We start from the raw sequence: 12,667 nt of genomic DNA, 5'->3' as shown, positions 1-12,667 counted from the left end.
ATGCAGTTCCACCCTTTTCTGGCCAACAGCAGATTTAAAAAAAATTCTAACATATCGTCCTTTCCCTCCATGGACTCCAAAAAAATAGTGAATGTCTCCTGGGGCATACCCAGATCCTGGGTTTAGATACAACCTAGAGTCAAACACAGGGAGTCTGTGTGGGAGTTCATGAGGGGGCCCAGCCAAAATGAGGTAGACACTAACCTGACACTATAGTACACAACAATTCTGGATAGCGCTGATGCCTCATTGCTCATCACCAGCTCTGTCCCTGCACTCCTTGAACCACTGTGCATTCTAGAGACTACGGAACAAACTCGCACAGCAGCTAAGAACTACAGCAAACCTCCCCATTTTCCACTCCCAGTGCAGTTTCATTACTGAGGGAAAAGTAGCATTTATTCCATTTTAATCCACAGAGACTGACTGAGCCTCTTGGAAATCTAAGTTTATAAAATAAATAGAAGTCCTTCATCCCTAGTACCACAGGAGCCAAACTATAACTCCTACAACTGTAGCATAAAGTTAATTTCATCTATACTTGGCCACGGGAATTCACAGGATCTCCACTACCACGTAACTGTACCTCTTAGCCAAAGACAAAACCTTTGCTCTTTTCCGCATCCTTTGACGAGGCACCATGTTCCCAACCAGAGAGTTTGGGAGAGTTGTAACCTACCGGAAATAACAAAACAAAACAAAAAAATGTTTCAAGAGAATTTCAACAGCCTCTAAAAGTCCTGATCCTGCAGTTTCACAGGTGTGTGACACCACTGGACTCCATGTAAAGTTGGGAACATGTGTAAGGCTTTGCAGACTCAGGATCTACGTGAGCACTAAGGTATTGTGCTACATCATGGCATTTTCTTTTTAGAGAGAAGTTTCATCATACTTCTAACTCTTTTAGTGAGAAATTAATATAATGGTGATGGGTGATAGTCTGTCAAAGATTTTTCTCCATTTCTGACCAAGAATTGCAAGCACCAGAAACATAGAAGTAATCTTTTAAAGTGTAAATATCAGTCTGGCAATCACTGACGCTGACACACTGAGACCTGATACATTTAATCAATGCCAACAACAGACTTATAAATGCTTGTGAAAGATATAAGTGAGGACACCTATCCAAATACTTAAATAGCACAATGAATGCAGTAACTGAAGTGCCACTTAGTGGAAGACTGCAAACACTACAAGTTCAGGAAAACTCACTAGTTTTTATTTTTTTAATTTCCCATTTGTCTCTCAGAAAGTTCAATTCCATCATATGCTTCCCTAATGAGAATTTTCTGACTCAGTTCTGTCTCTTGCATTGATAGACAAGAGGGTCTCTGGGCCATCAATATCTCCACACATCATAAAGTCAAAAGCTCAGCAATTTAACTTTACCAGAAGTACAGTAGAGAAGTTAAATAAACTACTTTCTTTCACCTGCTTTATATCTTCAGACAAATAATACAAATAAATAGAGGTCTAAATTCCCAGAAGAAAAAAAAAATAATTGTACCATATGGAATACAAAGTGCCTTTCAATATTCGTGTTACATACACACAACTATGGTACAAGAACAGCAGGGGTGCAAGGTCAAGCCCTCAGAAGTTACATTAGATAAGGGGTCTGAGAAAGCAGACACAAAGACCCTTCTTTTGCCTCTGGCTTTCCTCAGCCTTGCTCACATCCTGAAGCCTGCAGAGGCACCAGCCATCACAAACACCTGGGCAGGGAAGCAGAGCTCGGGAGGGGACAATCCAATGGGACTCAGGGGCACAGCTGGGAATTAGATACATTACTGAACCAAACTGTTAGTCTGAAAACTTGAAATACAGTTTGGAATTTCCTTCAGCAAAGCTCTGCAGCAGGAAGGACTGGGGGAGCCCTTGTGCTGGGGAGGCAGATAAAACTAGAGGTAACTTCAGAAGACAGGACATTCCCATTGCCAGTGACTGGCAGGTTTGTTTCCGTCCCTATGCTTCAAACAGGATGAAGTATTGCAAATGGCACAACGCTGGCATGAGGGCAATCCACCTGACAAATTTCAAGCTCCTGCTGCAAAGCTTGGAGGCACTAGAGCATCTCAGTGAAATGGCCATACGGTTTTTTGCTTTTGTTTTTTTTTTTTAAAACATGGCAAAACACCGCATTTTCCCCAGACTTCCTCCCCAGAAATGGCTGAATACCCAGCACCCAAAATTTCAGCCCAAACAATACAAGTATGGCAAAGTTAAAAGCAATTGCAAAACTGGAGTCTTGCAATGGAAAGTGTTAGTCAGGCAGCACTACCAGGACCACCTATAATACATTTATTTTATTTATTTTATTTTTTTACAAAGTTACTCCTAGTGTATTTAGTCTCCTTTTTTCTCCATGCTTCCCATGTCCTCTTGCATGGAGTTATATGGACATTAAGCTTTCTCATGCCTGTTGAAGACCACACAATTAAGCTAACTATAAGTCAAAAATTGAAAACTGAATAACATTCTTTACTAAGACAGGAAACTGCTTCTTCAAAATCAAGACTTCCTCCTCAAATGAGTATGTCAATAGGAAACAATAGGACATTCACTCTGTCCCAATTTAGAGGGTGGGGGAAAACAAACATGTGCAGATGCTGGAGAAAGAATAGCCAGTTTGAAGAAATCCACAAAAAAACAAAATCAGGATCAAAGTGCATTTAGGGAGACTGAACTTGGAATGAACGCCTATATTTGCCAAACTGGCTAAGGCTATCCATTCAGGAATAGCATGAGGCTTAGAAACCTGGACTCCCCCTACAAAGGAAGCAAGAAATCGCTCCAGTCTCTTGAGAAGCCCTGCACGGTGAGACAGCAAGAACTGGCATTTACAATAAACAGTCCTGCAAAGATCAAGAGAGGCATGTCATGGCAAATAGGCATTTCACCAGAAGTAGAACAGCTGCCAAAGACAGGCAGCTAAGCAGATCTAAGGCAAATCCCTGGCAGAGTCTCAAAACTGCAAACTCTATGGAAACAGCACTGATGCAGAAAAAACACACACACAGATGTTAGCTATGGTTTAACAAGAACTTCCTTCAGCATGGATTTACCCCAAGGCCTGTCATAGTAATATTTCGGATGTTGAGGCTACTGAAAGCTTCCACATGAAAACAGGCAATTTGTTTGCAAACATTATATGAGTCACTTAATGCTACCATTCTGGCTGAAAAACAGTTCCACTATTATCTTGTTTTCATCGTTGATTTTTTTTTTAAATCCTTTGTGATGGAAGGGCTCATGTTTGCTCCTGCCCAAAGGTGTCTGATCTGTGTGTGAAAAGTTTGAGGACAATTCCGTCAGCCATTTTTTAATCTCTTGTGGTTGAATGCACATACTTTTCATGATGTAAAACCTTACAGTCATAATTCTTCCCATACAGGAAACTGGTGAACTTTTAAACTTGAAACATGGCATGCAGACTCAAAGAGTCACTGAAGAGTCCATCCACATTTCAGCATGAACAAAGTTTGGCTGGAATTTAAGATTCAGAAACTTTTGAAAATTGCACAGTGGGCATGAGCAGTAGAAAGCACTACCAAGCCTATCTAGAGATGCACTGCACACCCATGTTGTTTGCCCAGACAAACACACATTTCAATTTATTGTTAACAGTCTTATTGTTTTGGGTTTGTACAGCACTTATCATAATGTGGTCCTGGTCCAAAACTGGGGCACCCTGGCAGTATGAGAATGTAAACAATAAATAGATAACATGCAACTCTAGCCTCCTGGTCAAGTTTCCAGATTCTTGTTCTCTTCCCCAGAGACAGACTTTTTGGGTACAAGATCATTAGACAGCACCATTAACTCTCCCAGTCTCTGACTTGGCACTGAGAATGCACTAGATCTTTAAAACCTCAGAAAATTGGAGTAGATGACAGAAGGGTAGATCGCTCAGGCTGCTTCTTTGCTCCCAAGTGTGGCTCCTCAGGCATCTCCCCACCCTGGATAGGAAAAGGGTCTTGAAGGCAACCCCTGGCAGCCGCCTTGGTGCAAGCAGGTCCCTAACTCACTACCCACCTGTATTCATGGAAGTATCCACTCAGTGGGTACCACACCAGTACCTCTTATGAGAAAAGCTCCTTGAATGCATTAATGGTGCAGCTAAAGGGGTGCACACTTCATAGCACACAGGTGTGGTACTTAGAAGAAGCTTAGTTGTTTATACACCTACGCAATTTGTGATTTTTAATCCTAGGAAAATAAACACAACGAGCTATGTTAATTCAGCTTTAGCATTGCAAGGTTAAAAGAAAAGGTCAGAACTGCAAGAGTGAAGGTTCCCTACAATAATGGGATCTCAGCCACAATGCCATATGTCACATTTTCTATTCCTTGTTAAACTGCTACCGCGATATAGTATCCCTTATGTCATTAAATGAAAAACCAGAATACACACATGTACAAGGCAGCCTGTGTAACACAGCTGTTAGAATCTTAATTTTTCCATTTCCAGACTTATCTTACACCTCATGCACTGATTACATAGGCAAGTGCAGTTACTAATTTACCAGGCATTTCATTTTCGTGTAGGATGATTATGTCATGGAATAGTTTCAAAGTGCTGTTTGACTCTAAAAAGTGACGATATAAAAATGATCCTTTCTTACTCAGTAAACTGGCTTCCTATGTACATCAGGGAGATAAAAACCCATTTTAAAATATCAGATTTTTATTTAAATTGGATTTTTTTAAATTAAATTACAGGGGTTTTTTTAAATAAACATTTAAAATTAAATGTGAAATTATGACAATTTACGTAAAGGCCTAAACTTATTATAATCTATTAAAATAATTTAACAGAAATAAAAATATAATATTAAATAATACATGTTTGCTGCAAAGTTTTAAAGAAAGTCTAACCACTGAACTGGTGGAAGTCACTCGCTAAGCACCTGGAACTAGAGTTTGTTGAAGTGCTAAACCAGTTTAACAACAGTAGCCTCTTCAGCAGGTACAAAGAGAATATTTTCTTCATTTCATCTTAGTCAACTAGCTCAATGCTCATTCAAAGTTAAGAAACCAAGTGGGAGTTGAAAAAGCAGGAAAAACAAGGTTACTTGCCAGTAACTGATGTTCTTCGAGATGTGTTGCTCATGTCCATTCCACTATAGGTGTGTGCACGCCTCCGTGCACGATTACCCGGAACCTGAGCTGTCTAAGCGCCGCCTGGCAGACCTCAACCGGTCCTTTTGAGTCCTCAGTTTGAAAGCCCTGCAGATCCTACACTTCTCTTTTCTGTGGGCTTCCCCCAAGCACTTAAGGCAGCAGTCGTGGGGGGTCGCTGAACGGGAAGGCCTTCCCGAAGGAGGCACATGGCTTGAAGCCCGGTGACCGGGGCATGGCCCAGCCACTCGAAGTCCCCGCAGGGACTTGCCTTATCTCTAACTACTCTTAACAATACTTAACAGCTACTTAACTAAATAAAGCTAACTTAGAATATCAAACAAATCCAAACAAGGGGAATGGCACTTGCTGAGAGCAAGGCTAGTTCCAGCAACCATCATGGGCGGAAAGAAGGAACTGAGGGGGCGGATGGCCAGCAGCGCCTCATATATCACGGCATGTGCGTGGGGCTCCAGGGGGCGCCGGAGCCGGCCCTACAGGATCTGCTAAGGGGAAAAAAGTTCCGGGTAACCGTGCACGGAGGCATGCACTCACCTATAGTGGAATGGACATGAGCAAGCACTCGAAGAAGTTTGTTTTCCTTTTCCAATTTACAAATAAAAACTGTGTGTGAGAGCATGAGATCTACTAGTTCTAAGATCATGAAGGACATGGTGACCAGAAAAAATGAGTTCATTTTATTAACTACAGATAATCCTTCCTTTGTTTAACAAATCAATTTTAAATGCAAAACATGGTTTGATAAACTTTTTTGGCTTACATAATCCAACACTATTAAGGTAATTTTATTTAATAAAAAAATTAAAAATGCTGTTTTTGTCTATTTTCAATTGAGATTGAATTTCCATCCAAAACAAGCTTAAAACGAATCACACGCAAAAAAAATGAATCCTCCAGTAAATAAGAAATGCATCATTCCCTATTTTTTAACATAATAACAAATGTAAAAATTAAGACTCAAAATAAAGGTAGATTAAGCTGTACAACTAGTTAAATAAATGTCTATAGGTATAGTGTATCCTCCTGGTTAGCAAGAAGCAGCACCAAATTTAGTATAATGTAAAGACTATATCTAGCTGCAAACATGTTTAAATGGTTACCAACTAATGAGAATCAGCCTATCTTTAGGAAAATAAAAAGTACAAATACAAAACACGCTTAAAATAGATTTAAATCAAGGTTTCCTGCTCGCTGCTTTAAATCATGATTTAAATCACTGATTTAAGTCAAGCCAGTCAGACGTACATTATTGCTTTGACTTGCATTATTACCCAGCAAGGTCAAGAGATCTATGACTGAGTGAGCTGGATGCTGTTCTGCCTTGTGCATCGACAAAACGATGGGATTGCACAGTCAGTGAGGGCCTGATTTGACTTGCAAAAACTTTTGTACTCCTGATGATTCACAAAAGGGAAAGACCCCAGCTTGCATGTCAGATCCCAAGGTGAGCTGTAGATTGTGGGGGGGAAGGGTGTCTTTTTACTCAGCTAAGCAAGGCTGATAAGGAAGTCCTAGAGATAAAACAATCAAGGAACCCCATCAATGCCATTTTTACCAAGATGCTATTCAGATTAGAACTAGAAAATAAAGAACATTCTACCTGACAGGATACAATAGCAGGGGTCTCTGCTGTCACTTACACTTAAAGACCAGGGAGCTGCTCTAGATGGTGATAAGGTTTGTTGGATTATGCAGTCATCAAGAATAAAGCATCACACCAAGATTTCAGCAGTTCTTTTCATATGAAGGATGAAATCATTTTAATTAGCTTATTTCCAAACATACCTGTACTTGTAAGCGTCAAGTTAAAAGGTAAGCCCCAATAAGAAGCTTGAATCTTAAGGGCAACACAAAAGTTTATTTATTCATTTTTTGTTAAGTGTAAAAATATTTTAAAATATTAATTCCCATTTACCATACCAACATTTAAAATTAATTCACAACTCGTTTTCTGTCTCTCTAGATCACCATGCCATCTAATCTAAGCAGCTTAAAAGAAAAAAACACACACACAGAACCCTAAAAATAAAAACAGCAATAGAGCATGTTTCAAAGAAGCTGAATTATTCATTTTAAATACCGAGAGAGAGAGTTTAACAACATATATGTTAGTTTAAAAAGAATGTCACACACAGATTGGTCTCAGGAGGTCACCAAGTCATACACTTGAAATTGATTTTAAAAAGCAGGGTCAGAAAGGGGGACTTTGGACAGTTTAATAACTATTAGTGAAATTTTACACTTGTACATGCTAAGACTAGGGCAATCATGTCTCATCTCTCAGGTTATAAAACTGGTAACCATAAGAGTTAGGAAGGAATCTTTCCTTTCCTCACACTGCCCTGCATAACTAAACAAGTGCATTCTTTCCAAGGGGAAAGATTAACTTGCTCTGAAACATCAGGTATTAGCCACTGCCTATTAACAGGATACTGACTACAAAACTAATGGTCTGATCCAGGATGACAAAACCAATGTATTAGAGACATCTCTTCTGAAAAAACGCAGTCAGATGTATTAGGCTGAGGCTAATAACCATGGTAAGGAGGGCAGGCATCTGGGAGTTCATATTTTTCTTCCTGGATTTTAATCTTCATTTTCCATCCTCCCTCCCGTCTCCATTAGATGTACTGACCTTTCTCATGATCTTCCGCCCATAGAACATTACTTTGTCTCTCTTGCGAAATCTGTATTGAGGCACTTGTGGTTGAGGTTGTCCTGAAACACAAAAGGATCATCAAAATAACTCTGCAGATAGTTTGTAACAAGGGGAAAGAGGAGTACGCAGATGCACTGACCTTGTTCACTGGATGGAATCGAATTTACATTACTAATAGAAATTCATATGAAACTCTCAAATGTTCCTATTGGAGACTAGAGCAAAACCCCACACCTCTTTTTTAGTACAATTTCAAATGAATGACAGGAAAGAACCCTGTTCTATCTAAACACTCCTTTGGGGTGATGAGCTATCTATGTTCACGTTGTCAGTGGACTTGTGCCTCATTATGTAGTTGGTTATAGGATGTACTCCAAGGAATCTTGACTATAATTATTATGGGGTCAAAAACTGCTATGGAGATAGCAAAAAACAGGTGGTAGGGAAGTCAGTGTGTGAGACTTCTTCTAGTCAGTCCTGGAAGCAGCACTGACCAACAGGAACCAAGTTTAGTGCTTAGTTCCCAGAAGAGACTGTCATCATAATACATAAATGAGATGGGGCAGAGAAAAACCAGGTTACTTGCCAGTAACTGATGTTCTTTGAGATGTGTTGCTCATGTTCATTCCACTATACGTGAGTGCACGCCTCCGTGCATGGTTCCTGGAACATTTTTCCCTTTAGGAGATCCTGTAGGGCCAGCTCCGGTGCCCGCTGGAGCCCCACGCACATGCCATGGTATATGAGGCGCTGCTGGCCCTACGCCCCCTCAGTCCCTTCTTTCCGCCTGTGACGGTTGCTGGAACTAGCCTTGCTCTCAGCAAGTGCCATTCCCCTTGTTTGGACTTGTTTGATATTCTAAGTTAGCTTTATTTAGTTAAGTAGTTGTTAATATTAGCTATGGTATGCTTCCTACTGCTTTGTCCAGTCTAGTTTTAAATACTATAGTTCCTTCTATGCTGCATGTCATAAGAACCGCCATACTGGGTAATACCAATGGTTCATCTATCCAGCATCCTGTCTTCTGACAGTGGCCAGTGCCAGATACTTCAGACTGAATTAACAGAACAGGGCAATTATCCAGTAATCCCTCTCCAGTTGTCCAGTCCCAGCTTCTGGCAGTCAGTGGTTTAGGGACACCCAAAACATGGGACTGTGTCCCTGACGACCTTGGCTAATAACCGCTGATGGACTATGCTCCATGAAATGATTGGATTGACCATCTACAACTTCTATGAGCCTCTAGTCTTAGAAAAGAATGGACCCCTCAAAATAGGTATCTTTTAGATGTGATAATGTAGAAACGTCACTAGCTGGATTTAACCACAAAATGACACATACAAGATCAACAAGAAAACACGGGCAACAGGACAAAGTGACAAGACCAGGAAACAGTTCGTTTAATTGGGTTTTCTAGCTAATTATTGGGTTCACCAACCTCCTCAAAGCACATCATGTACTCGCTTGCCCTCCCAAATGTCACCCTTAGACTCCCTGGACATAGCTTTCTCTGGAGCCTGACAACCACCACCCAGTTGGCTCAAGAATCATACTAAGGGCCCACCCCCAGCCACCAGGGATACTGCCTCCATAGTACTTCCAGCCTTTGATTGCCAGGGAGATATGATGGCTAGAACTTAGACTCTGATCCACCACATGTTGTCTCACTTATGCCATTTCTGCTCAACCAGGCCAGGCCAGGCTAGACAATAGGCAGCTGAAGAGTGGACTTAACATGTCTCTAATACCAGAGCACAAAGGGAGTTATAATTTATATATTTAATTTTTGTCAAGCTCTCCCCCAGTGATTAGGGCTGCCTTTATAGCTGTGCACTGGATCTGTCAATTGTCTCACAGGGATGGCCCCTAATTTTCACCTCTGTCCCACTCAAGCTCAGTGACATTTCCTGCTTACACGATGTTATTTACGTATTAATTGTGATGTTGTAGAGTTTACTATATGCTAAAGAAACTAAATCCACCTGATTTTAAGCTTCCTGAACATTGCAGGCACACGCCGCACACTTAGACCTCAGCAGTTGACACAATCAGCAATGCAACACAAATTCTGTGTCTTCTTAAGGCTATTTTCCTGCTTGCATCATTATCTCCCGAACAAGCCTCTCATACAAGCACTGGCTATATCACATTACATTATATTAAGGAAATATTAGGGCAAAGGAGCCCACTGAGAAGACTGTGTTTTAAAGCATGTGTAGCAAGTTGAATACTTACTAGATTGCTTCACCTTTCTGTAAACGACAAACACAACAATCCCTATAAGGGACAACGCCACTGCAGCTCCAATTATTATTCCTGTTAGCTGTGGGGGGAAGTTAGGAAAAAGAGAGTGACTAATTTAAGGAATATTTTAAACTTTGTTCAACCCTACAGCAAACACTCAGCGAAGTGTGGGAGCGGAAATTAAGGGCATGTTCAGAAATCCTCATTTTGAAAAAAAAATAAAAAGTGACCCAACTGCGATATAACTAAGTACTGCAGCATTTAAACCATTTCAGTCTCCCTCCTACACACACACCCTTGAGATCCTCTGCTTCTATTTGAAGGACCTATGAATTGAATCAGTAGGTAGCACATGGGGTGAAAACCAGAAACTGAAATGCCACTTCATGTATTGTAGTAGTGTGAGATCATATAACCCACTCAAGCGCTGACTGTACCTGAAGAGTAATACGCAGGAGGATATAGGCTATTTATACACACATTTTATCTTGCATCCAATCAATGAAAGTTGTATATTACCATAGTAGTTTGCATTCTGTCTTCTATGAACTGAAGAACTCGTGTTCGTAGATCTATGCCCACTGGGAATCTAGCCTAAAGCCAGAACAGAAAGGGAACAATTAATAACTTAAGGAAAAAGCTTCCAAAACTGAAGGCTCTTTAAAAGACAATCATAGAATCATAGAAGATTAGGGTTCTGTACACACAGCAAGAAATCTCAATAAGTGTCTCCATATCTGGTCTCATGCATCCAGAGTAATTCTCTTACATTTATATAGTGTCTTCCTTTCAACCTGATGTCCATCGGCAGAGGGCACATGGGGTTTTACAGGCATCCCCTGGGTCAGGAACATGCATATTACTTTATCAAAGGTGGCATCTAAAGTCTCTACTACTGGTCAACATAATCATTGTGAAATGCATGCAGGAATAATATTAAAGAAGTTATGTCTCTATACCGAAATGTATGTTCTTAAGGTAAGGCAAGTCAAGAAAGGAGTATATGGGGGGGGTGGAGGAGAGGGGAGACACGGACAAAAAAAAAAAAAAAAAACAACAACAACAAGCAGGGGAATGTCCTGTTTATGAATAAGGACAATGGTTTGTTTCCATATGTCTATGGATGCAAACAGACACCCTGGATCTTTCACAGAGGGGAGCTGACAGCATTGAATGGAAGATCACCGTCAAACCCGGCCGTACAGCGCTGGTGAGCAGTACTTTACACATGAGAGTATTTTGTTAATTAAGTTTAGGCTTTAGAATGCTCGTTCTGATTTTATTTTATATGTAACCATTTGTTTCCACTACTTCTACTTGCTACTGCTTGACTGGCTGTATCTTTTTAAACACATTTATACAGCAGAACCCTGTTTACCCGATCTAATTGGGACCGGGGCCAATCAGATCAGCAAAAATCCAGAGAATCCAGAGAATGGGAAAGTGCGATGCTGCAGAGCCATCTAGCAGCCACAGGAGAGATCGCCCACTTCTGGCCCTGGAGTCCTGGTTCTTCGGTTAATGAGGAGAGCTAAAACATACAGTAGCAAGCTCTGAGACAGACACAGATGAAGATGGCCACTGTTGCTGTAGGTCTGATTAACAGCAGCTGAGGATCCAACAATACTCTGAGATGGCAGACTCTAGTAACCAACGGCACAGGCGACACTCCTGCTACAGTCAATAGGAGACCTGGCACATACGGGCTGTGGGATCAAAGCCAGTACAAATAGAAGTCCTTTTGCCTACCGCTGCAATGCTGCCACCCCTGGGGTGAACAGGTTTCAGTTCAGGTCAGATAATTGTTAGCATGCCCCAGGAGAGGCAGGAGAAGTTACTATTGTGCAGGGACCACCAATCCAACTCTGGCTATAAACCCACTCTCTAGGGGGCTTCCTCAGGAGATAAGAAGCTCTTTCCTGTCCCTGTCCCAACTGCAGCCTTACTAATGCTGAGCTCACACTCCAAGCAGCTGTGTAGACTATGCTTGTAAGTTGCAGCTCAGGCTGGAGCTCAGGCTCTGAAGCCCACCCACACAGCTAGGCTTCAGAGCCCAAGCTGCAACACCCACACAGCTACTTTCAGCGTGGTAGTGCAAGCCCCACAAGCCCAAGTCTGTCAACCCAGGCTCAGTAGTTGCTGCCACAGGCTGCGTAGAGGTACATAGTTACAGGAGTGCAACTGGAGGATGCTATGCTCAGGTCATACCCCGGGAGACAGAAATAGCTCCAGGAGAGCCCTCTTTGCACAGCAGCATCACTGGATTTACCAAACAGTCACTAGCCCCCTACTTTAGACACAGGTAAATGTGACAGATGAGGGAAGCAGAAGGGCAGACACAAGAGCAAGTTATTGCGCAGGCGCCGATAAGAAGCCCAGGCCTGTCAGTTACTTGGTTTCCAACCAGGTTGCTTCCCTTGCACCCTGCCTGAAGGGTCAATCAGCCTCTGGCTATGATAACATACCATTAAAATAGAAAAGGGCTGAGTCAAGTAAAGAGGAGTGGAAGAACCCAAAAACTCCACAGGTCTGTAACAGGCAGGCCTGCCAAGAACATCCTGGGCAGAAATGAAGGACTCGGGGCTGGTCTACACTTGAAATGCTACAACCAGATGCTACCTA

The 12,667-nt window shown here is 41.6% G+C and overlaps 1 protein-coding gene across 3 annotated transcripts in view; it reads right to left on the bottom strand.

Moving 5' to 3' along the window:
• The window catches only part of PNPLA7 (patatin like phospholipase domain containing 7), a 242,711-nt gene that overhangs the window by 217,144 nt on the left and 12,900 nt on the right, over positions 1-12,667 (bottom strand). For 2 of the 3 annotated variants that reach the window (XM_067561557.1, XM_067561556.1), the window contains exons 3-6: positions 10,565-10,639; positions 10,037-10,124; positions 7,778-7,860; positions 587-675 (exon numbers count right to left, since the gene is read on the bottom strand). In XM_067561557.1, the coding sequence (XP_067417658.1) occupies positions 587-675; positions 7,778-7,860; positions 10,037-10,124; positions 10,565-10,639 (335 nt within the window). Of the gene's footprint in view, positions 1-586; positions 676-6,927; positions 6,980-7,777; positions 7,861-10,036; positions 10,125-10,564; positions 10,640-12,667 lie in introns of those variants that run through there. The other variant, XM_067561558.1, reaches the window with a different exon arrangement.

Source organism: Emydura macquarii, unplaced genomic scaffold (genome assembly GCF_026122565.2).
Source record: "Emydura macquarii macquarii isolate MOO-44397 ecotype Brisbane River unplaced genomic scaffold, CSIRO-AGI_Emac_v2 contig_2417, whole genome shotgun sequence".
Classification (NCBI taxonomy): domain Eukaryota; kingdom Metazoa; phylum Chordata; order Testudines; family Chelidae; genus Emydura; species Emydura macquarii.
The sequence above is the reverse complement of the archived record's forward strand: the minus strand, read 5'-3'. Positions and strand labels throughout refer to the sequence as shown.